General features: G+C 39.0%; 2 protein-coding genes across 26 annotated transcripts in view; one reads left to right on the forward strand and one right to left on the reverse strand.

Moving 5' to 3' along the window:
* The window catches only part of paqr9 (progestin and adipoQ receptor family member 9), a 39,256-nt gene extending 19,035 nt beyond the window's left edge, over window positions 1-20,221 (forward strand). For 19 of the 25 annotated variants that reach the window (XM_042400418.1, XM_042400421.1, XM_042400411.1 and 16 more), the window contains one exon: window positions 86-5,605. In XM_042400418.1, the coding sequence (XP_042256352.1) occupies window positions 862-2,022 (1,161 nt within the window). In that variant the 5' untranslated portion in view covers window positions 86-861 and the 3' untranslated portion in view covers window positions 2,023-5,605. Of the gene's footprint in view, window positions 1-85; window positions 5,606-16,093; window positions 16,198-17,782; window positions 17,937-18,040; window positions 18,133-20,137 lie in introns of those variants that run through there. The other 6 variants (XR_006093344.1, XR_006093347.1, XR_006093348.1 and 3 more) reach the window with 6 other exon arrangements.
* On the reverse strand, window positions 8,470-25,838 carry aco1 (aconitase 1, soluble). Its single transcript, XM_042400410.1, has 21 exons — window positions 25,731-25,838; window positions 24,030-24,162; window positions 23,746-23,914; window positions 21,483-21,620; window positions 21,285-21,354; window positions 21,003-21,186; window positions 20,417-20,556; window positions 20,150-20,321; window positions 19,708-19,808; window positions 19,510-19,626; window positions 18,085-18,244; window positions 17,851-17,986; window positions 17,138-17,222; window positions 16,694-16,850; window positions 16,035-16,159; window positions 15,786-15,890; window positions 14,872-15,014; window positions 14,242-14,389; window positions 13,234-13,356; window positions 11,036-11,221; window positions 8,470-10,930 (listed from the first exon to the last, which is right to left on the reverse strand). Exons 2-21 carry the CDS (start codon window positions 24,136-24,138, stop codon window positions 10,814-10,816), a joined length of 2,685 nt encoding a protein of 894 aa, XP_042256344.1. The 5' UTR covers window positions 24,139-24,162; window positions 25,731-25,838; the 3' UTR covers window positions 8,470-10,813.
* Between the last annotated feature and the right edge of the window lie 22 nt (window positions 25,839-25,860).

Raw genomic sequence — 25,860 nt, forward strand, 5'->3', positions numbered from 1 at the left:
ATTTAAACATGACTTTGCTTTAACGGATAGAACACCGGGTATAAACGCTTTCTCCTCACCGGGGGGGATTTATTCTCCTCTGCAGCGCCCTGCATTGCAACGGAATGAGAACTGAATGAGCTGAGAGTGGATCCAGGATGGAGGACCGGCAACAACAGGAGGTATAGAAGCCTGCAGTAGCCTGGCATAGAGCTCATGGCCCAACATGACCTACATACTACAGAGCTTAATGGACGCATCTCCAGGACATCTCTGCTGTATGGATACATTAGACAGTAAATGACGCGGCGTTCAACCTTGTAACACAGTAATAAGTGACCTTCATTTTTATTTGCTACTGCAGAACTATGCATAACAAGACACGTGAATGTGCATATGACTGAACAAAGAGAACCGTCCATGTCCTATGCAAAATAAGGGAACAAGACCAACTGCATGATAAGTATGGCGCGCTAGATGTTTTGCTGACCTTCTGTAACGCTCTGGGGTCAGAGTGGAAATCAAAGGGAAAAATTAACCAAGCAGGTGGCCTGAGGCTTCTGGATATTACTCTATCCCTGACATTTTCTCTCAGTACAATACTGCTGAACAATACACCAGCTCTGCTCTTTGGATTATCCTACAGCTCACAAGGCCTGGGATCAAAGGTCTGAAGAAGAGCTGGGCTGAAAGGTCTTTTCAAGCCAGAGCAGCCTGTAGATGCCTTTTGCACTCAAGAGTAAGAGATTGTACTGTAGTGATCACTAATCATGCTGTGATCAGCAATAAAGTCAACAGCTAAGCAATACAAACTGAAGTGCATTCCAAAATAAATCCAAATACATGTTTATTTTGCAGTCATCTTTATAAACTGTCACCATTATGCTTCTGAACTGTCATCAGCCATTGCCTCTTTTGAGGCATACAGACGTACCACCTCGAGTCATAGAAAACTTCATCCTCACCGGCTACCGCTTCCCAAACTACAGCCTGAAGGATTGCTTACTGTCAGCATTCAGGCCTACCAACGAAACTGGGAACTTCTGGACGCACTTCCTCCCAGTTTTCATTTTTTCATACTATTTTGTGGAGGTGTTTGGTTGGGAAGGTGCGCCACATGGTGACGACCCGTTCTTCTATCCGCTTTGGAATTATTTTATCGGGGTGTTCTGTCTGCTTATGGCTAGCAGCATGGCCCACCTGCTCAACTCAATGTCTCTTGTGGTAAGAGAAGTCTGCTTCTTTGTGGATTATGGCACTATCAGCTCCTACACGGTTGGCTCATCATTGGCGTACTACTACTACATCCACCCTCGTGCAGGAATAGTGGAGACAGGAGGCCAAAATGACTCCCATATAGACTTGAAACATGAACCTGCCCATTCTCCCACATCACCTTATGCAATACCAGAGTTCAGCGTGTTTTTTGAGACCCTCTACATTCCGAGTGCATGTGTTGTAGCAATCATTTGCGTCTTATCTTGCTGTAATACTCGCCAGAGGTGGAGAAAGTATCGGTATGTCATCCGGACCCTTGTTTTCCTCCTCCCATTCCTCGTCTCCTCCACGCCAGTTTTCTACCGCCTCCTCACTAGATCACCTTATTCCACCACCTCCTCCTCCTTCGCTGCTTCCACCTCCATGCCCAGCTTCTTCTATCGTCACTGCCTCTGGCTGCTGGTGTCAGCCGTCTTCAACATCAGCAAGTTCCCCGAGCGCCTAGCCCCAGGTCGCTTTGACATCTGGGGGCACAGCCACCAGTGGTTCCACTGCTGCACGTTTTTGTCTATCCTCGATGAACTCCACATGATCAAGACAGAAGTGAGGGCCATCTTGCTCAGCCCGAATCTACTGCTGCCCCCTGCCACTCTCTCGCGTCTACCCGGACCCACCATAGCGTCCACCTACGGGGTTATGTTCCTCCTCCAGACCACTATCATCTCCATCATTGTATGGTTCTCCTGGCATGCCAACTGCATTTACGGACCCCAGAGAGACCAACTAGAAAAGGAACACCTCAAGAAACACTTGAAATGTCACTAATCGCAAAGAAGATGCTTTTTTTTTTTTTTTTAACAATCTCTACTGTGAAGGAAGATTTGCACATGCATACAGAGCCATGCCACAAAGAAAAGCGCACAAGAAACAATATTTCCCTTCTTATTTCATGTTCCTCACATGTCCCTACCCTGTTTGAGAGCAGTTTTCAAGCTCTCATGAGGGGAAATTGGGGACAAAGAGAGATGAGAGGATTATATTCTCAGCTCACCACAGGGTGTCTGTCTGGTTGAGTGGATATTGGAGGACCTTGCCAGTTTTTTCCCCTGACCTGCTCCAGCATGTCTGAGCAGTGGGGATAATAACTACCTCTAGGGACTCTACACTTGAGGACAGAGGAAAGGTTTTGTACCCAGGACAACACATGTTCCATATAACATTTGGGTAATGTGGCTTAAATGTCAGCATAACCATTTATAGAAGCTGCTGATGTGTGCTGTCAAGTCCTCCTCTTGCACTTCCCCTTCTGACCTTAAATGGTATCTTTACAAAATTCTCTGCTGTGTTTTCAGTTGAACGCCCAGTGTAGTTCATTGTTTCATGTCTTTACCTTCTCTTCCTCTGACTTACATGGACACAGTCTCATTTCCTCTCTCTTTCCAAGTGACCCATGTAACAGGAAGTGTGGTGGCCTTGCAGACGTAACAGAAATAGCTGAGAGCTCATATCAGTGTTACAGTAAAGCACTTTCAGGGGGTCGGTTTGACTCACCCTGTCATTAAGAAGCCATGCTTGCTTTCCAACCTTAAAGGACGCTATAATTTGTGAAGCATATAATGATGTCCTGCTGAAATGTTTTGTAGGTCCACTTGGGTTATTTAGATTTGAAATGTATTCATGGTGCATGGAATACATCTGCTGTATGTATGGTTTCCATTACACTGATGACTAGTTCCTCTTAGGTTATTTTCACATTGCTTGAAGTGCTCTAGTTCAGATTACATGTGATGCAGTCCTGACTTTTTCTAATCAACATGACAGCATAGTGGAATTTATCTTGAGCACATGGATGTGGGACACACTTTGTACACACATCTTTTGCCTGACAGCTCATGTAAGTGAAATCATTTCAAAACCTGATCTGAGCAGCAGTTCCTGTGTGAAGGCCCGCATTGTGAACATAGATGAAATGAGGACGATGAAATCAGAGTCTGCCATACACTGAGGCTTTTCATGTCATGTGATGTATAGTAAATCCTTAGAAAAAAAAGCCATAGCTTGGAAGAGTGATAGTTGAAATAATGGCAATAATGTAGTTGTACTACATCATCAGGAACTTCCTGGATAGATTTGCACTTGTGAGATAGATGCTCTAAAGTTCACCTAACCTTAGTTTGTGCCTTTTATGTATTACCATTATACTCAAGTCTAATCATTTGTTTTTCTGGATGGTTAATTCTTGATGACCTCTGTAAAAGTGGTAATCACATAATTTTTTAATCCTGTGTACAAGAGTTTTTTTTAAAAAAAATCATCTTGCAGTGCTAGTGGGGATTTATACTTTTCTTTCCACAGAGATAAAAAAAATATACATATATTCAGTCTGCTGCCCCTTTAAAAGGTTCTCAACCAGTTTCCCAAGTTGCACCCTTATTTCCTAACAACGATAATCAAAATATCCTTGCTCAGTTTGTCTGAAGTGATGCTACTTTCTATTATTTTTTATTTCATATTTTCATATTAAATAAACTATTATATTTATCTGGTGTTGTACAAAAGGGGCAAGGATATACAGTATGTCATTTCTGGCTTCATGGATTATTAAATATGGTTGCAATTTAGGAAACGGGATTAAAAATCTTTTGATTGGGGTATTGTGGATATACTGTATTTTCGGATGGTGGTGGTCCAGAAGTGTCGTTACATGATCTGGGTGTATCAGAGTGCACAGATTCTCAGCGTTGTGACTCAATTGTAATGGTAATATATAATTAGCACAAACTGGGGCTATGGTTCACCTGATAGATTAAATGCTAATCTCACGGGAGAAACTACCATATCTTTATTCAATTTTGAATTGCATGAAGCAAGGTTTAGCCTTATTGTTAGCAATTACTTTACATGCTTTATGATCCTGCCTGCACAAATGAGTGTTTGCTAACAACTCTTAGCCGAAATATCCGTCCAGACGTCTGCTGCTCTGTTATTCCCTTGTTTTTTCAATATTCCTGCTAACCAACCCAAACCAGACAGGACAATATTCAAACTTGGGGTGGGTTTGGATTTGGTTACTTCAAATGCAATTTACTTAGAAATTCTCTTTTTCTCTCTCTTAATGTGCCAATGGTCTGTGTCCATGTGTGTTTCAAGTCAATGCCAGAAGGCATTTGTTAGTCTGGCAAGCTAGTGGTCAGTAATGGATAAAATACATCAAAAATATAGTTTTGGGTCAGTACCAGTTAGGTTTAGCCAGGTCAGCTCTCAGTTATAGGCCTGTGCAGAGCTCAAAACGAAAATCAAAAAAACTACATTGATCAGCACATGAATGATGAGCATTGTGTGGTCTACAAAATTCATAGACACCTTAAGTTTGACAAAACAGTTCTACTAGCAACCAGACGTTTTTCTTTCTGCTTTGTCACACTTAGCCACAGGTTCAGTTTTATCTGAACTACGTTTTCTGCCCTTGACAAAAAAAACAATGTGTTTGGACCAACCTAAAAAAATAATCCTTTGCTCTGAGTTTATTTGCACAATGAAAATGGACCATGGCCATCAGCATCTAAAGAGGGTTGATTTGAGATAATGTGTGTTTTCTCGGTGTGTTTTCATGTTACACTGTCATGTTCTTGTTGACTTTGTCCTGTCATGCTATTGTGCAGTCAGTCAGCTCATGTTGGTCGCTGTCTTATTACGGAAATTGTATGATTACCACTGTATTAGTTCTATTCATATCTGAAAATTGAATCTGAATGTTTAATTGTGTTGCACAAGAGAAAATAATTAGAGAAGGACGACACTGGAATGAGTAAACAAGGACCATATTTGACTGGTTGTGATAATCATGCTGTTATGGTGCACTTTAAAGCTTCTTCAGAGCTCCTCACAATGTTCCTTTAAGGGTCAACCCTACAGTACTGTATTATTTCATCACATTTCAGGTTTAGGTAGTGCTCTCTAACACTAACAAAGAGAGATTTATCAGATAACAACACATCCATTGTAGAAGCAATGTTTCTACCTCAATAGAACTTTTGTGTTGCTCTGTCAGTGAGAAGAAGCATCATTGAAACAGTTTTTTGTCCCTCCACCTGTCTAGACTGTGGATGCCAGACTTGAATCTATTAATGTTTAAGCAGTGTTAAGTATGTGAATGTTAGACCGACGGACTACTGTATCTTATCTAGTGAAGTACTCAGGGGTGACTGAAGAACGAAACTAATAAATTACAGTATTCACACATGCATTTTGAATTATGATTTTCTAGACGTGGAGGATAATTGTAGTTCACAGTATCTGTTATTGCTGAAAAAGTGAAAACCCTCCTCCATTATGTTAGCTGATGTATCAAAGAGCACTAATATGGATGATTTGAGTTTTATTGAATAAATTATGTAGAGAACTGTCATGATTATGCCAATTGATTTATTGATTGAATTCTATAATGGGTTGTAGCACTAGATTTGAGTCATAATTAGTCCAGATTTGATCTTCTAGCATGTTTTAGCCAAACTAGCAACATTGACAGCAATCGAATAATATATCAAATCAATCAAACGGAACTTCAGCTGACAAAATACCTCTAAAAATATTTGCTAATAGTTTACATGCTTATGGTTGTCTAACATTTATATGCTAACTAAATATTACAAATGAAACATTAGCACGTCATAAGCATGGTAATATATCATTTCAAGCTCAGTGTCAGCAAAACACCCAATAGCTGTTATGTTGATGGTAACATTAGCATTCAGGTCAATACACCTGAGGCTGACAATAACATGTAATACAATACGTTAAAAATACTCTTGGCTGGAGTCAGAATGTGGTTAGCCTAGCTTAGCATAAAGACTGTAAGAGGTGCTGTAGGTGGTAGCTGGCAGGCTAGCTGTTCCCCTCTGCTCCCTGTCTTTATGGTAACAGACTAACAACATCCTGATTCCAGCCTCATACTTAATGCAGACATGAGATTGGTATCAAACTTCTCATCTTACTTGGAGAGAGGAAGCAAGAACTAATTCCCAAAATGCTGAACTATTCCTTATAAGTACAGTTTTCATTGACTAAAGTTCTAAAGTAAAGATTGTTTTGTGCTCCAGTGGGAGTAATATGCAGTAATGATTAATGTGCAACAGCACTGGGCTGCTAGCATGGTTATTGACTTTCAGACTTAGGCTCATTAGGTTAAGTGAACTCAAGTCTGTGGTTTTCAAACATCTGAATAATTCAAATGTTTTCAAATGAGTTCTCTCCAGGCTCTGATTTGCAAGTCCTCAGCTTTTGGCACATGTATTTCTGTGTGAGTACATGCACATGCTGTAGGTGTGCTGGACCTTGGCAGGGTCATGTTTGACATAAAGAGCCAGCTGCACGTGTAGCACACACTCACAAACTACACTCCTCCTCCCCCCACGGCTTTTTCCATCCCTCTGTCTCTTTTTACTCTGACGTCCTGAACCACAAACAAACGGCTGGTGAAACATGAACCACAGAGAGAAGATCCTCCTTGAGTGGAGTTAATGTTAAATCAATAGACTGACCAAAGAGTAGAGGCTGATGAATAATAAATAGCCTTGGAAATACTGATCATAATGAAAGCAGTTGATAAAAAGTAATGATGAACTCCAGTAACAAGAGTACATGTTCAGAGTGATTTAGAATTTATAAGGAGGACAGCAGGGTGATGAAGGTGTCTATTTTCACGGTGGTAGGCTGCCAGTCAGAGTTCACCCTCACTCAGTTCAGCAGTATCACTTTCTCTTCTTTATCATGCAGTTGTGGAAGTTAGAATAACAATAGTTCAGAGGAAGTTTTGATTGTAAAAGCAAACTTGTGCGCACTCATTTTGAAATATGTTGTTTTTATCTTAAAATCTGACTGGTATACTGGAGAATGTCAGGCTGAATTTCGGGGGGGAAAGTGTATAAATGATGCAGATGACATTTAAAATGTTTCCATTTGATCAAACAGTGCAGCCATGAAAGCAGGAATGTGGGCATTTTAGCAAGGACAAGTTATTTTCTACAGTAAATCAAAGTAACACATGGTGACATTTTAACATTTGATTCCATTGTTTTTAGACTCAGTATATTTAAATTGGACTACTTTTAGGCCAACAAAAATCAACGAATAGCAGTATTTCCTAACCAGAGGTTTATTCCTGAAACCCCATTTAGACCTTAATGTTGGGAATTACAACTTACAGAAAATATAATCGAATAGATATTTGAACATCTGAATACATAAAATATAAAACATGTTGCAACTTCAACATTTTTTGTTGCATCATTTCACTTTCGTTCATATCCTTCAACCATGTGTACATTAGACTCTGTATTTATTTTTTAACACTCAGAGGCAGGGGGATGGAGGGACCTGGCTTCAGTATTCCTAAAATTGTTGTTAGTGCCCTGCATAAACCACGTCTTGGATTTGAATATTTTACTGAGTGCATCATATACTGTAGCTTTAACAATGTGTTAGATACATAATATGTATGTGATATGTACCACTATCAAAGAATTGAAAATTATTTTTCTAACTTATACATATAACTTCATGGAGAAACCAGGCTTCAAGGCATGTCTGATTTATGAATACACAGCTCTAACTATGCAAGTCCACACTTGAAATTCACCACCTTAGGACCTTCCAAGCTCTTGCACTTTATGCCCCAGTTTATCAAATCAAGTAAAAGCTTGTTGTTAGTACAACTGAGACACATCGATGCCGGTTATATAGTCTGTTCTCTATCACACTAAACCTGCTCAGTGCACCCTCTACTGGGCAAAATGAGCAATTGGACTTTATAGAAAAAGCTCCCACTCACACAGTAGGAAGTACATCACTCAGCCAACCACAAAACTCTCATTTCCCTACTTGCCTCCTGAGTTTTTGGAAAGTTGTACAGTAGGTAAAGAGTGGCTTAAAAACACACTTTCTTGTCCAAACCGTTGAAAGAACTCTAGGATGAGCGAGAGCATGGTTCTATAACCAGCCTGTAGCCTCTCTATGGGATGAATAGAGCTTTTTTGAGGACTATTTAAAGGTTCATATTCTCCAGGGTATTATAAAAAAAAGCATTCCAGCAGTCTTGTAATCATGCTGGTATTTGATGTTTAGAGCTTTGCCAAGATCAGCCTCAGTACATCTGATTGGCAACATTTATGTTTAAGGTCTCTTATTCAAATACATTAAAATGAAAAATCTGTTTGGAAAAAGAAATCAATAAATGCTAAAGTAAAGCATAAACTATAAATGACAAGAAAACCATTCCAAAAAAGAAATCACTTTTTATTCTATTTATCAGTATTCTATGGCTTAATGCATTCAGACAGATTTTAATTGAACTGTTAAACAAAAACATGATTTTGTCTTCAAAATCAAAATAATCAGTCTTTTAAGATACAAGAGGACACAAACATCTTTGAATCAAGATGATCAGATATGTTATTAAGGCAGTCAATAACATTAACTTGACACAATGGCAAAAGCAGCTTTACAATGGAATGTCTGAACAAACACACAAACAGGCGTATTTTTATATATTAAATGAGAGACAGAGAGCAAAAAGAGGTTTAGAAGAAACATGAATTTTTAAAAACGTGTTTGGTTGTGAATAAAACTGACAACCTGAAGTGGGTTGAAATGGTAACAATGGTGTCATGCAGCACATGTGCAATGTATGGTAACCATTATTGTAATACAGTATTTCAGAATTATATTCTTCTCTCAGTCAGGTCACACTTTGTATGATTTCTTAGTCCATCACCACCAATAAACAGTGCTCCTTAAAAAAAGAAAACTGACTCAAGGTCAACTTGCTGGATTTTTCAGAAGCTTTCAACCAGATCTCATGGTCTTTATTGGCTAATGAAGTTTGCTCAGTTGTCACAGAGATAGTTCAGTTGGAGCAGACTGCATCCACAGATAAAGTAGAAATACCACCTCTGGGTGTATGCCTCCGCCAACCAGTCAAGTTGCAGTTTACATCCAGTGTATTAAGTGTATTTTCTGGCAAAATGGAAGTTATCACTTCACACGTATGATTCTAGTGAATAATTTCCAGTGAGAAACATGATGTCTTCACATAGGGACTTTTTGGATATAAAATGTCATCACCTCATCATTTTATCCTTATTAGACATTTGTGAAACTTTGTCGTAATTAGCATATGAGTTCTTGATTTATGGCCAAAAATGTGTTTTGTGAGGTCGCAGTGAATATTGACCTTTGATCACCAAATTCTAATCAGTTCATCCTTGAGTTCAAGTAGATGTTTTTTGCCAGATGTAATGAAATTCCCTCCAGGCGTTCCTGAGGTATCACGTTCAAGAGCAAATGGGACAGACGTGAGGTCACAGTAACCTTGACCTTGACCAAAATCTAATCACTTAATGTGTGTGCCAAATTTGAAGAAATTCCCTCAAGGCATTCTTGAGATATCATGTTCATGAGAACGGTACATATGTACGGACATACAACCCAAAAACATGATGCCTCCGGCCACATCTGTCTCTGGTGGGGAGGCACAAAAATCACGACATGTGGTTGAAAGCACCAGGAAAAAAGGAAGTAAGTGGAGTTGATGAATGTTTACTCTCAACATAATCCTTGATATTTCAAGAACAATTTTTGTTTATTACAACTTGGGTCTTATTTATGTAATTTTGGCCATCAGTTCTAACGAGCAGATTTAGCAGGATGATGTAAACTAGGACTACTTATTATTAAATCATCTATCAGTTATTCTCCAATCACTGTAGGGATTGTTAGGATTTCATTGATACTACTATTCTTCTTCTTTAATGCTTATCAGTTTCTTTTGATTACTGTGCAAGAAAAAGAAAAAAAATTAGAACAGAAATTACATCAATGAGAGGCGTCTGGTAACCAAATGGTTAAGACAGTGTAACCGCAACATCCCTAGTTGGATTTTGGCCGGGGAGCTATGTTGCATGTGAGAGACAAAACTTCATGTACAACCACAAATTTCCCCAAAACCATGTTTTCCACTCTGCTAATCTCACCCCCGTCAGGACTGATAAAACAACCATTGAGTTTTTTCTAAATTAGAGCCATTCTCTGTTCAGAGCAAAGCTCCCGTCTGAAGTTGATTTACTCAAGTATCAATGAGTGGTACTGAATGATAGTCCATGTATCAAAACCTGGTAGTAGAAACCTTGAAAGAAACCTTGGTTTAGCTGTAGTGCACTGCTGTCTCTGAAACCCTCACACACCCACAGAGAGCAGGTAGGAATGAGTTCATATTAGGAAAATGAAATATTGGAGGACATCTGGTGGAGACGAAAAAAACTGTTTTACCTATCGTGTTTTTAAAATCAAGCATCATCCTACCTTGAATACCATAACTAAATATTCACACCTCATGTATTCCAGCTAGTCTGCTTTGTAATTCTAAGAAGTAGCAGCATTCTCAAAAATGAGGAAGGGTAATTTTCAGCTCTCTGTTAATGGCACCAAACGTGAACAATAATTGGATAATTCTCGGACGGCATTCTTTTGTCATTACACCATTACTTGAACTCGCTATGGTATTGCCATGTTGGACTGTAGCTGAGAAGAACGGTTCTCTTTCTTTGTTGTACTTGGCATGTTAGTTTTCGGACATCTTGCGGATCATGTAGTTGAGGATGCCTCCGTGGTGGAAATATGCCAGCTCCACATCAGTGTCGAATCTCATCTGCACTTGGAATGTTTTTCCTGTGTCGAGCTGTGAGAACACAAAGAGAAAAATCACATTAAAACTCACCTGAATCAGTAAAATAACAGTAAATAATAATGGTAAAAATAATGAGTCTGAATGCTCTTAACGTACCTTCACGTCGACTATCATGCGGGGTGTTAGCTGCTCGGGGATGAGGATGGTGAAGCGCTCCCTGCCGGTCAGTCCCAGGCTGTCAGCAGTGTCTCCTGATAGATACTCCAGAGGGATCACTCCCATCCCGACCAGATTACTGCGGTGGATCCGCTCATAGCTCTCAGCTAGAACTGCCTTTATACCCTTATTAAAAAAAGGCACACGCAAAAACTTAAGTGTGGACGTTCATACTTGACATTCAAAACACAGATTTGACCAGAAAAAGAATAAAGGTCCACTTCCTTGCCTTTTCTAGAGCTTTCAGTCAAATCTCATGGTCTTCAGTGGAGTTTGCTCAGTTGTCCAGGTTTCATATTTCAGTCACATGATGACTGAGCAAATTATTGACTGATGAACACCATGAGATGCAGTTGAAAATGCTAGAAAAAGCTAGTAAGTGGACCTTGATTTTTTTTTTTTTTAAATCAAACAATAAAAACCAATAATTCTAGCTAAATATAGCAAAAAATCCAGTAAAATATGCATTAAGATGTTTTTTTTTTCTTGTTTTATTTTACACAAACACACATATTCAATACTCACACACATAAAAATATAAAAAAAATTTAACTGAAAAGGTCCATAAATAAGTAGAGCAAGATGACGAGTAAATACCCCTAAAAATGTTTAACCAAGGAAGAGGAGTATCAAACACAGCATTCTAATATGTTTGAAAATAATATGGATGAGAAGTTATATTCTCAAAGGACATAAAGAAACGATACATATCTGAGTTGATTTTACACTTGCCCAACCATTTGTAATTTCTAATGCAAGGTTGACAAATACCTAAATTATCCTGAGAGTTTTTAATCAGAGCTTTCACGTGTATTATACAAATAACTGCGCTTAATTTTTTAAGGTTTATCATTCCAAATAAAACTTAAGATTTTCTTTTCATACGCTTTAAAAAAAGGTAACATCAGGCGAGGGCAAAGACAAAAGACAATAAGTAAATTGTGAAATTATCAAAGAATTAATTATTGTAACTTTGCCATAAATAGACAGATGTTTTCCCCTCCAGCCCTGGAGAAGTTTGTCTACTTTTTTAAGTTTTAAATCAAAATTGGTTTTTACTAAAATGTTTTTATCAGCTGGTATATGTATTCCCAAAAGATTCAAAGGGCCATTTGACCATTTAATAGGGGAAAGGAAAGGTATCTGAAATTCTGAATTTTTCAATGATCCAATTCTAAGACTACAACATTTTTGATAATTTGGCTTGAAGCCTGACAAAGAAGCACAAGAATTCAATTCTAAAATAAGCGTCTCTAGAGAAATGACATCGGCTTTTACATGGAAAGAAGCATCGTCGGCATAAAACGAAGCTTTTGATTCCAAATCATTAATCTCTAAACCTTTAATGTTCACATTATTTCTTATTTTTATAGCCAATGTTTCTATGACAAGAATAAACAAATAAGCTGAAAGAGGACAGCCTTGTCTGACCCCTCTAGAAAGTTTAATTGCGTCAGTAATATATCCATTGTTTAGAAGTCTGCTAAACGGATTTTGATACAAGACATGAACCCATTTGATGAAACAATCACCAAAGTTATAGTACTGCAAAGGTTGATATATTAACTTCCAGCTAACAGGGTCAAAGGCTTTCTCAAAGTCAGCTATAAATATCAAACCAGGCAGATTATTCTCATCATAACACTCAATGATTTCAAGGAGTCGCCTGATATTATCACCTATAAATCGGCCTTGTAAGAAACCTGTTTGGTCAAAATGTATTAATTGTTGAATGACTTGCTTTAATCTCAGTGCAATACATCTGGCTAAAATACGGGCATCACAACACAAGAGTGTTAGGGGTCTCCAGTTATTTTATTTCACAGGATCTTTTGCCATCTGCATCATGTTTTAGCAACAGGGAAATTAGCCCCTCTTTTTGATAATTAGATTACTTCAAAAGAAAATTTATAGCAGGCTGATAAAGCATCCTTAATTTCGACAAAGAAGGCTCTAAAAACCTCTACACGTATCCCATCTAGACCGGGAGCCTTGCCATTCTGAAAAGACTGTATAGCTTTATACAACTCTTTCTCATTAATAGGACCTTCACACAATACCTGCTGCTCATCTGTAAGCTTAGGATGAGGACAAGATTTCATAAAATCCAACAGGGTCTGAGGACATGTGACTCTTACCAGTAAGAAAGGACCTTTCGCTGCCCAGTCTCTGGAGCTGCCCGAGCCGTACTCCTTCCCTGCCAGAACCAGCAGAGGCACTCCAGACTGCTGGTATCTCTCCGCAGCATCAAACACATCCATCTGGACAAAAAGGGCACAATACAGAAAAGTTAGTTGTAGTGTTTCACATCATGTAGGCGAGATGAACTCTTTGCTTGAGGAATAAACAGCGCTGTGCAGGTTAGATGGAATTTGTGAGATGAGTCTAAAAATATTTGTTTCATCATAGCACTATCACGTAAATAGGAAAAAAAATTACATAAGCAGAGACATGTTATTAACTCACATCATCCATCTCTACCAGTTATGTCCTGAAAATGCAGCAAAAAGTTTTGACCACAGCGCTGGCACTGTTTATGTATTATGTGTCATTTAATGCTGTGTTCCAGTTGGTTGGTTTGTAGACATGATTCATAACAGCAGTCACATTTAGCCTGTTTTCACAGCAGTATCTTTTCCAGGATCCCAGAGACTATTTCAGGAACTTAACTTACCTGTGTTTCAATTAAAAGAGGAAACAGGTCTAAATATAGTTCTTCCTTCATGGCTGCTGGGGCCAAAAAAAGGCCTGCTGTGAGGCAGAACTGTCTGATGGCTCAGGAGTGATCAGTTAACACAAAGAACATCATGACTGTGTTGTCGTCTCCTTCAGTCAGAAATTTCTTTTGCTGTCATCAATTTTAAATCACTTACTGGACTAATTGGTCAAATAAAACAAGATATTTGGAGACAGCTTGGACATGATGGAGATTTTTCACTAATTTTAGACATTTTATAGACTTTCAGACTCTCTCATCATTGTCAAGTTTCATCTGGGACAGCCCAAAGTCACACCGTTTACTGTATGGTGGTCACTTCTTATTATGAAAAGGAGACAAAGACAGTTGACACAGTTGAGATCAAAGAGCGGCACAACATGTGAATGACATTTGGTTACAAAGTGGTAGGAAGGTGTAGCATGCTGACCGTTTCTCCAGTTGGCAGGTGAATGGTTTGTGGTGCCTGCTTGTTGAGTAATTTATTAAATAGGCGGATGTTGGCGAACGTCCCTCTGGCCATTACAGCATCGTTACCTCGACGGGAGCCATAAGAGTTGAACTCACGTGGGGTCAAACTGTCAGAACACATAACAGTGTGGAACAGGAAGCTTTTATGTACAGACGGGTGACAAATTAAAGGAAAAACCAACATAAAGTGTCTTATTAAGGTGCTGGACAACCACGTGCCGCCAAAACAGTTTCAGTGCAGCTTGGAATTGATTCTACAGTCTCTGAACTCTACTGGAGGGATGAACATCATTCTTCCAAAAGATATTCCCTCATGTGGTGTTTTAATGATGGTGGTGGAGAGCACTGTCTAACAAGTCAATGCAAAATCTCCCATAGGTGTTCAATTGGGTTGAGATCTGGTTACTGTGAAGGCCATAACATATGATCATTTTCATACTCATCAAACCATTCAGTGACCCTGGATCATTTATTCCTTGGTGGAAACACATTTAATGGTTTCTGGGGTTATCTTGAAATGTGGACATCTATTTCTACATAAAACACTACTGCCAATACTTCCTCACAGTTCAGAGCAGTCAGGACTCACCTTCTGTTTGTCAGGTAGCGTGCTGCAGGGCTGTTTCGGGCAATGTTCCCAGCAGGAGAAATGTGGTCTGTGGTGACTGAGTCACCAAAGTTCAGCAGCACGTAGGCGTCATTTATGGACCTGGGAGGCTGCAGCTGCATGGTCTGAATGAAAGCAAGATGATACAAGTTATAGTCGTGGCCAAAAAATAATGATCAGCCTCTGACAAAAGTAACAGTAGTATTTGTACCTTAAATAGTAATGGTTGTACTAATCGTTGAGGTATGAGTAGTATTAGTAACAGTAGTACTGTACTATGGAAGTCCAGATGAAATCATTTAATCAATAACAGAAATTTCATTTTCTATTTCCAAATACATGTTGTATTCCAATTTTCATTTTATGTTTGACAAATACTTACTTACTGCCAAAATGAAAATGAAAACCTGAAAAATCATTTCCAGTTTACTCCGAAGCAAAACACTGTAACCAGACTACTGCATCTTTTTTTTTTTTAATTTTGCTTATTTTTTCACAACCTTTGCCAGAAACCAGAGCAGCTGACCAGCGACCTCTGACTGCTGTGTAGAGTCTATTTGAAAGTGAGATCCCACCCAGTGGTTTTGATTTTGACTATAACAGATTTCTCAAGAAATCAAGAATCCTGCTTTTGTAAACATGAATATGAAACAAGCCTTTTTATTTTCTCTGGAAATGAGCAAACATCTGGACATTGTTAACATTCAACTGAAAAATCCAGTTTCAAATTGTGGTCTATAGTGCTATCAGGAGTACACTTATTGTTTTTTAGAGTTTAATAAAAAATAAAACAATCAAATAAAATTGGATTTTAAATCTTAAATTTGTATTCTTTTAAACATCTTGCAAAAATACACTGTACATCTTCGGGAAGATGTATTGATTTGTTTATTTACCAAACCATCAAAGAACGGTGGTGACTTGATGTAAGTTGAGTTGGGGTCCCAGGTATACAGTTTGTCAGATGGAGCGACCAGAGAGTTCCAGCGTTCATTCACTTTCTGCAACAACACAACCAAAAGATTCAATCACACATTTACATCTGACTGTTAGGACGCTTACTAAAAATGTACATTTTCTTAACACACAACTCATTATGACAAACATTTATCTTTAACAGCTATCGCATTAAAAGTTGACTCTACCTCAATCTTCTCGTAGACTTCTTTGAACATTGATGGAATGACAAACTTTCTCTCCACAGCCTGGATCTCTTCCCGTGTGGGCCAGATATCCCTCAGGAAAACCTCTTTGCCTTCAGAATTAATGGCTACAAAAAGACACAAAAAGGAGAAAAATATCTAAATTGTGAGTATTAGAAACGTCAACCACCTTTGTATATTCTTGGCTGTGAAACTGACAAATACGAAATCTTACAACACACAAAAGCCTCTTTTCCGGCCTAAAAATGACTAGTCTAAAACAGAGTGAATCTTCATGTACTGCATCCATGAGTCAGTCTTACATTCATAGACTCACCCTGGAAGCTATGTTGAATGTCTAGCTTGTCAAATCACATTATAACTGTTGGTTGTGTAACTGTAATTTTTAAATCCAAAGACTAAAAAAAAAAAACTGTATCCAATCCAGCAGCATCCTGCTGAGAGAAGAAAGTAACCTTTAGATTCTACATTTGGCTCCATCCAGCACACATTTATAATGACATCTGTTTCCTGGTCGGTTGAACACTTAGCCAGATTTTGTGGTTGAAGCTTCCACCAGCACACTATGTACTCAACTGTTACTTAATGGCACAAAAAAACCCAAACATTTTTTGCGTCTAGTTACTCTCCAAACCACTCACCAATGGGTTCGTTCTCAAAGTCGATCCTCACAGTGCCGGCTATTGCGTAGGCGATGACGAGTGGAGGAGAAGCCAGGTAGTTGGCTCTGGTGTTGGGGTGGACACGCCCTTCAAAGTTTCTGTTTCCTGACAGAACTCCAGCAGCAACCAGATCTCCCTGAAACACACACACATCACTGTGAAGACCTCAGATCATAGAAAAGACTATGTATTTGTGTTTTGAAATGTGTTATTGTTTAGCTTGTGAAATGAGAGCAGAAATACTTCAGATCAAGTAAAAGCACATGCAAACAAAACTAAAGAAAGCAATGGACAAAACAATATTCCTGTTACCGCAGGACATGTAAGCGTGAGGAATGCTGGGAAAAGAAAAAGATAGATGAGGAAGAAAAACAGCTTAATACAGACTGAGGAGTGGAGCCTCTTAATATAAACCTTTGGTACCTGAGTTATGGCCTCCACCACCGGCTCTGGGAGCGGCCCACTGTTGCCTATACACGTCATGCAACCATAGCCAACAACCTCAAAGCTAACAGGAGAGACAAAATGATTGTTTCAATGGTTGAATATTATCTTTAAAGAGCCTCATATAAACTTCAGGTTGGCTTTGCCATGTGGGACAGAGAACATGATACAAGCTCTTTTTGTATGGGCCTTACATACTGACACACACTTTATGTTGGGTAACAATGAGATTTAAAAAAAAAAAAAAAAATCACTATTCAATATTCATTTAGCATAGACCCAATTTTTCATAAGGATCTTTACGTTTGTATGTACATTTTTCATGAACTGTGATATGTACGGAGTTTCACATTTTGCAGTTTTGAAAAAAGTAAACAGTCAGTGCCCTCTGGTGGACAAACTGTGTAATCACTGACAGCTTTTCCACCATGGTGGATGTTTGTTTAATATCTCTATACTATATCATGATGTAAATCTCTATTTCAAAATAAAATTACATAAACAGTGATAGGAGATTTTATCCATATTGCCCAACCCAACTCTGAACTTCTGCAAATTAAATGTTTTAAATTAAGTCATCACACGTAAACAACACATAACGCGTCTCTGTCTTCCACACATCAGTGAACAAGTTTGGGATCATCTGTTCTACTACAGACGAGTGACTGATTGAAGTAAGTTCAGCAGCTTACCCCAGCTGAGAGAGGTAGTCCATGACACCGCTCTCCTTCAGGTAGTAGGTGACGACTCCACTGCCGGGTGACAGGCTGGTCTTTATGTAAGGCTTCACGCTCAAGCCACACTCTATTGCCTTTTTAGCAAGGAGTCCTGAGAGAAAACAATTCATCTTCAATATCTTATCCTATCTCTGCCTCCCCACAGATTCCATGATATTCCACAAATGTTATTAAGTGAAGAATACCCACCAGCTCCTAGCATGACAGATGGGTTGCTGGTGTTGGTACAGCTGGTGATAGCAGCGATGACCACTGAGCCATGGCTCAACTGATACTCTTTTCCATTGAACTGGAAGGGGGCCACAATGCTGTGACGCTCAGGGGCCACTTGGAAACCCTTGAAGCCTTGCTGAAAACAGCACAAGATAAAGTGAAGTGAGTTATGTTGTAGAGTTAACCAGTGCACTGACAATAACATCAATTAAGTTATAGACACTGAACATCAAATTAAAGCTATTATTGACAAATGGGGCTGGGTATCACTTGTTGATAGAAAGTTTCAGCACCGACGCCAAAACAATACTTTATCTGATCCCTTACCTATAAACCCTTATTTTGTTTTACAGAGGAAGCAAGAAAGAATATTAAAAGGTTTTTAAACACATACAGCCATAAAAGAACTTAAATAAAATAATCTAAAACTGGCAAGATTATGATTTAAATCGAGTGCTATCTGATTACACTGAACAAGATTATGTATCTGACATCTGATGGTCGCTTTTTTGGTACCAAAAAGTACTGAAGTTCAATACTCAGCCCATCTGAGAAGTAGCTATAAAAATCACTAAGTATGTTCTTCTACTAGCTAGTTTTAAACTAGTGATTTACTAAATTGGGTTGCACCTTTAAAGCTTAAGAAACATCTTAGTTAAGTAATTGGCTGCTTTGAAACATCATTAGCGCCGTCCAATCAAAAGCAAACAACTATGTAAACAAGAAGTCACATTAACGTCACAAGCTATACAAACATAACTACCCAAAATAACAGTTTAAGGAGGCCGAATAATTTATTAAAATTATCGTATTGGCCCAAATATAAATTACAAATTACATTTGAAAAACTGGGGGTCGTCTTATATTCGAAGAGTAGACTATTACATGTTCACAATATCAGAGATTGTTTTTGCATTATGAGTTGTTTGTAGCATTAATGTTGTCAGGCTAGGGAGTGTCTTCAAGTCTGTTTATAGTAAGTCTGTGTTTAGTTTTCTAAGTTTAATCTGCAGGAGTTTCTGAAGGCTCTTGCAACATGTTTTTCTAAGACAGAGAAAATAAATTCAAGACAAGTGAAAACAAGGCCCAAACATCTTCCAACGTCTTTACTAAAGAAAGTGTGTTGCGTCTTCAAAAAGTATTTTAGTCAGTAGTTAGTTGGGGTCAGTCAGTTACATCTGGCTGTCACTGGGTGTAAATATTTAGTAACAACTAATCTCTGTGCAAGAACTAGTTTGTGTAGTGCAACTTCTTAATTTAGTGATGTGTACATCTCCACCCAGTGAACACTTATGTTTCCACTAGGCTAAGTTTAACAAAACAAAAAGTTATTTGGTGGTTGTGGAGAAAGTGAGTTTTGTTTCCTGTGTTTCATGTGATGCTTCATAATGTGACACTTACCTTTGCTCCCAAGCACGTTTCAAAGTCTTCTTTCATAGTGGAAACAGGAATTCTGTCCTGAGGTCGTTTGGGGCCGCTGCAGCATGGAACCACTTTACTCAGGTCCAGCTCTACAACCTGAAAGAGACAGTGATGGTAGTTCAGTTACACTGCATTCAAATGCTGAAACTGCTAAAACATAATGATGTCAAGGCTGACCTGAGTGAAATCTGGATCCTGAGAGACATCATTGTAGTCTCTGAACATGGACACTGCCTTCAGGTACTTTGTAATGTAAGACAGCTTTTCCACTTCTCGCCCTGAATCAAGACAAAGGAGACAAAAATGAAGAAAATAACCGTTTTAGATAAATCACAGAGGTGTTTTAAGAAATGAAGTATCCATTTGTTAACTTGAAGAGGGTGCCATGCATGAAGAAATGTTTAAGGTCAAAATGTTGCGTGAAGTTGTGGAACAGTGTAGATGAACTATGTAGCACTACATCACTACTGCATGCTGGTTTCAAATAAGCAAATATGGTGGAAAACCAAATGTGTAGTATATTGATAGTCCTGAAGTCGACCACATTTTATGTCAAATCAAACTTGTAGTTCAGTACATGACAGGATTTTTTTTCCATACTCCACAGCTGGGCACTCACCAGTCTGCTCGAGGTACTGAATGCTGACGTTGTCCACAGGGAAGAAAGCTGCTGTGGCTCCGTACTCTGGACACATATTGGCGATGGTGGCTCTGTCAGCGATGGACAGTTGAGCCACACCCGGGCCGAAAAACTCCACGAACTTCCCCACTACACCCACCTGACGGAGGTGCTGAGAGCACAAGAGGAGAGGAAGAATGTAATGTCAACAATGCTGGATATGACAGAAGTGGGTAAAAGCTGCACGAGCAAGCAGAGTCTAATTACCTTCGTAACAGTGAGGACGATGTCTGTGGAAGTAATGAACTTGTCTGGACTCCCAAACAGCTTGTATCCAACTACCTCAGGTAGAACCATGCTGATTGGCTGACCCAGCATCACAGCCTCTGCTTCTATTCCACCCACACCTGAAGGTTGTACCAAAAAGTTATTTAGAACTTCATGATCACACCAAAATTCACATTATGTTCATGTTACCATTAGCTAGAAGCTTACTGTACTGCAGCATGCAATAGGTATTACAACCAAAATCACCGGGAGTGAGATGAGAAGATAGATATAAATCTCATGTCTGTGTGTTAAGTATTCAGACATGAGATAATGTGGTTATGTGGTTAGATAATGGGGTAAACAGCTAGCCTCACTCTGGATGAAATTCAAGAGTACTCCTATGAACATCTCTAAAATCACAAATTGTCATTGTTACATTACTGTTTTTGAACAGATCAATTACTGATTAGGTAGATGGCACAGGGTGAGGAGAAGTACACACACTAAAGTTCATAGTTGATCACAAATTAACTCCTGGTAAGTGTTGAGCTTAAACTAGTCTGGTGAAGAAAGATTAGCTTACCCCAGCCAAGAACACCCAGGCCATCAATCATGGTGGTGTGGGAGTCTGTGCCCACCAGGCTGTCAGGATAGAAGTACCCATCGTGGTTAAACACCACCCGGGCCAGATACTCCAGGTTAACCTGGTGAACGATTCCTGAACCGGGAGGAATGATGCGCATGTTCCTGAAGGCTTTAGAGCCCCACTGGGAAGGAGAGAGAACATATTCGCAGGCTAAAGAAATCCCTTCAGAATCACTATCTATTAGACAAAGAATAATTAATAATTGTTAACATTTCATACCTTTAAGAACTGAAATCGTTCTCTGTTGCGGTCAAATTCCAGGTCCTGGTTTTTCTGAAGGCTATCTGACCTTGAAGAAAAAGAGCCAGTGTGATTAAATTGCAGTAAAATACGTGCATATAACTTTATTGCAGATTACTACAGTATGCATCAGCTGATGGTGCCATGATGGTACCAGTCTGATGAACCTGGTCTTACTTTCTGTTAAAGTCCACCTGGATGGAATGATCGATGACAAGGTCAGCTGGGCAAACAGGATTAATCTTCTCTGGGTCGCCGCCTAGTTTCATCACAGCATCACGCATGGCAGCAAAGTCCACCACAGCAGGTACACCACTGCAATGCAAGTCTGAGTTAGTCCAGTCAATGTCATCATCATTAGATGTTAATCATCCCTTAAATCGGGCTAAAGTTACCTAGGAAATCAAGGCTGGGTGATATCACCTGAAATAAACAGTCACCTTTATGTCAATAACAATACATACACCTGAGCCAAGATTCTGTGTCCTCACAGTGGACCTCATTAATTCTTTGTAATGAATACACAGATAGCATGAATCATAACTCTGAGTAACACATACAAGGCTGTAGGTGGTGGGAACATAAATTTAAACAGTTAAATTCATATTATAAAACAGGTAGTTAAAATCTTGCAATCTGACTGGTTGATAGCCGTGACATAATGAGCGTATACTACAGCTAGTACATTTAACAGACCTTTTACACTTCTATTTTTAATTATCACTCCACAGCTACCGATAAAATGTTCCCCACAATCTATCAGTGAGCCGGGACGACACAGAGCTACACCAACCACTGTCTCATCAACACCATGCTGCAAAAGCTTTCAGATGTGGGTCTTGAAGCAGGAGAGATAAAGTCTATGAGCGGGCACTAATGTGAGAGCTCTCTCCAGAACTATTGGCACCTGAACCTCAGGGACCAGAGAAGGTGGGGCAGCATACTTGCAACATCAAGCAATGCATCTCCTAACAAAATGAGTGGGCCTAAAGTTATTGAAAACACTTTGCAATGTGACCCCAGTGACATTTTTTCAACATATAATTAAACTTTCAAGTCAATGTGAATAAATAAACTGCGGTTAGATTGCCAAATAGCTTGAACATCAGTTTAGCAGTTTACTAAGATTGCACAACAACCACAGGCAGCAGGGATCTGCTTTCTTGTAAATGAGTCTTGAAATGTAATTGTAATTTCATTAAAAACAGTTTTTATTGGAATTGTGTCTATACTGTAACATTTGGTAACCAATTTATAAAGCAATATCTCACTCCTAGCAGTGGTATATTGTGATTATATCACAGCAAAGGGGGTTGTCAGTCAAACGTACAAACGCCCCACAGACGGTTGTGAGATATATATATATATGATACCTGTATGGACAACCACTATGTAATACACTGTCACTGACAAACATATTTGTCTAGTTTTGGTCTTGCACATGGGATAAATTATTTTGTGTAATTTTCTAAAACAGCTGGGCACTCATTTTTAACAAACACAAACAGGAGGAAATAGTGCATTTGACAGGGAATATTTTTAACAGCTGTGGATTAATCCACATTTGGTGCTCTAGTAATATTTCATAGTCATATAGGAACACGTTACCCAGTGCAACAGCGTGGCTCAATGATGTGTTTTTAATATTTTTTGGACAACAATGGAGCTCTGTGGCACAGAGGAATAAGATATGTCTCAGGCTTTGGATACACACACACACACACACACACACACACACACACACACACACACACACACACAATACTTGTTAGTAGAATACATTCATTGTTGGTTTTGGTCTGCACATGAGATTTATTGACTGTAATAAAAATAAAGAATATTGCAATACTTAATCTTATCCTTCATCATCATCTTATCACAAACCCGACTCAAACCAGGCAGCCAAATTTGAGCAGAGGATGTTGCAGTTCATGGTCAGTGTCTTAACCCATAAGCCACAGAGGTGCCCCTGCCACTAAAAGTTTAAAAGTACTCTAACAATGTAGTATTACATGTCCATAAAGCTGGGATACTCACGAGAGACAGATTACAGAAAGAATAGTAGAAATGTGTGCAGTAGAGGCAGAGATATGCTGACTTATGTCCCTACTGTGGGTCAAGCTCCAAAAACAATACATCCTACATTTCCCACATCTTTCATATTCCAACTTTCCAGCTTGTAACGCAAGTTTTCTATAGCAAATCTGTACTTTCCAAGCCCAAGCCCAAGAAATTACCCTGATGACATCACTATGACATCATCAGGGTTATTTTGTCAGACTTGACAAGTTCCTCCAGAGCCGAAAAAGACATTATACAACTGCTTTCACTGTGCTCCCCATGACTGATAAATAGAAGTTCTACAGGTTTGAACACATTTCAATCAACCTATAGTAGCAACTCACTGAAAGTCTGATACAAAAGAATGGTGCAGACATACGTGAAGTCCTGGAGGATGACACGAGCCGGCCTGAATGGTACCTCCACAGTTTGTGTCTGGGTCTGCTTCCAGTTGAGGATGCTTTCCACATCTGACTGCTTCACCAGAAACTCATCACAGTTCCTGACAGCAGACTCCAGCAGGACACGGATGGAGAACGGCAGACGGTCTGAGGAACAGGTGTGTTCAGACAGTGAACCTCTTTGGAATATATGCTATTAAAACTACACAATTCCAGTGACCAAGAACTTTCATATTAACATTTGATCAAGATTTGCTGTTACCATATCTGGGATCTCCAAGTTTGGAAAGATTATAAAACTGCTGGTTTGGGACCTTGGGGTCCAGAGGCTCAACAATATGTTTGAAAGGATTATTCATAGTCCCAGACATCCTCCTCTATGGGTCCGTACGAATCTAAAGAGAGGAAATAGAAGCAATGTAAGCCTGTTCTCAACAAGGTACAATAACACTGAAGCAGTGATGAAAGGAAACAAATATTCTATTTACACAAACTTCATGATTTTTTATTCTACCTTTCATAGATACTAACTGCACATATAGATCAAATGAATACAATTATGTTAAGAGTCTTATTACAGAGTGAAACAGGGTTATTTATGCGGCCTAGTCTACAATCTGAGGTCCCTCCATGTTCAGTTTGGAAATGTATTAGCTTAGCTTAGGTTGCAGTCCATGCAGGACGGCGAGGCTGAGGGTCAGTGAACTCTGGGCCCATGTTTTACAAACCACCTTACATAACTAAACCTCTTTAGCAATCTGATGAAACTTAAAACTGTGAAATGCTGGTGCAGGTTCGACAAGCTGCACCTTGTGGTAAATTCACTCATAAACTGAATAAGAAAAATTAAACTTCAACTACATGTGATTTCCTTGAGAGAGGCCTTATCTGTGTGAAAGGTGAGCTATTGAAAACAGCACTTTACTGAACCTACATATCCTGAATGGCCACATACTTGACTGGCTCGCTGAAATACAGGCTACAACTATACTGCAGAGTGCAAAGTCAAAATGATGATCCTTACGTCAGTTTGTGACGTAATATGGCCAGAGCAACCACCACCACCACTATTGAGCTTTTTACAGACACATATTTGATGTAACTATGTGAAATTAATCAAATTAAACGTATTGATGATGACCAGGACTAGGTATATAGCCATTGTACTTTTTTGGTACTAAGTAAATCATCACTAGGTAGCGAGCATCGGATGTCCGGTCATATTTCGTTTATAGTTCCTCATTTCTAGAAAGTTTCTGCCTATTTATGACAATCTCTTGTACTGGTAGCTTTTAACATGATTACAACTTTTCATTATTTAGTTAAATTAATTTTTGTTTTTAAAAAGAAAAAGTTTACATTGGTAAACAAAGAGTCAAAAAAGTATAATTTTCGTATCGGGACATAAACTCGGGTAAGTTATCGGCACTAGTGTTGAAAAAAGTAACTGTCAGCCAACAAATGATGTTTCAACTCTGCTCATATCTGGGCAAAAAAATAATTTTCTGTGAATATTTTTTATTCTAATCTAAACTCCAATATGGTGTTTAATCTACCTTCAGTGCAGAAAAAAAGACGAAGCGAGTCACTCTTTCGTGCTGCATTCATACTGTTATCACCATTCACTACCCTTTAACTTCACTTGGCCCTCTGACGTTAGTTAGCATTAGCTTCATGGTTAAACTTTAACATTTACAAACGCATACGTGTTGTATGGAAACATTAAATGAAAGGAACAGTCTTATGAACATTACTGGTAGATATTTAACATACAGTATTAACATAAAGACATGAAGCTTTTGAATTTGACAGGCAAAGTTAGCTAGCTTGCAGCTGAACTATTCTGCATGACAACGCGAGGGCGAATCTTGTAACTTACGTTAGATACGTTAAACTACTGGAAAACAGTAATAAAACAGTAATAAAACGGTTAGTTAAATGTCGTCGGATTTTAGTGACTTACTTGTGTGAGCAGCAGAGGAGACACCGCAGATCACGGCCGTGTGTTGCCTGCAACTGTCAGCAGCCTGATCTCATACAAACCACACTGATCCGCCTCCAGTAGCAGTACAATTTCTCTTCCGACTTATCCT

This window comes from Thunnus maccoyii, chromosome 22 (assembly GCF_910596095.1).
Source record: "Thunnus maccoyii chromosome 22, fThuMac1.1, whole genome shotgun sequence".
NCBI classification, from domain to species: domain Eukaryota; kingdom Metazoa; phylum Chordata; class Actinopteri; order Scombriformes; family Scombridae; genus Thunnus; species Thunnus maccoyii.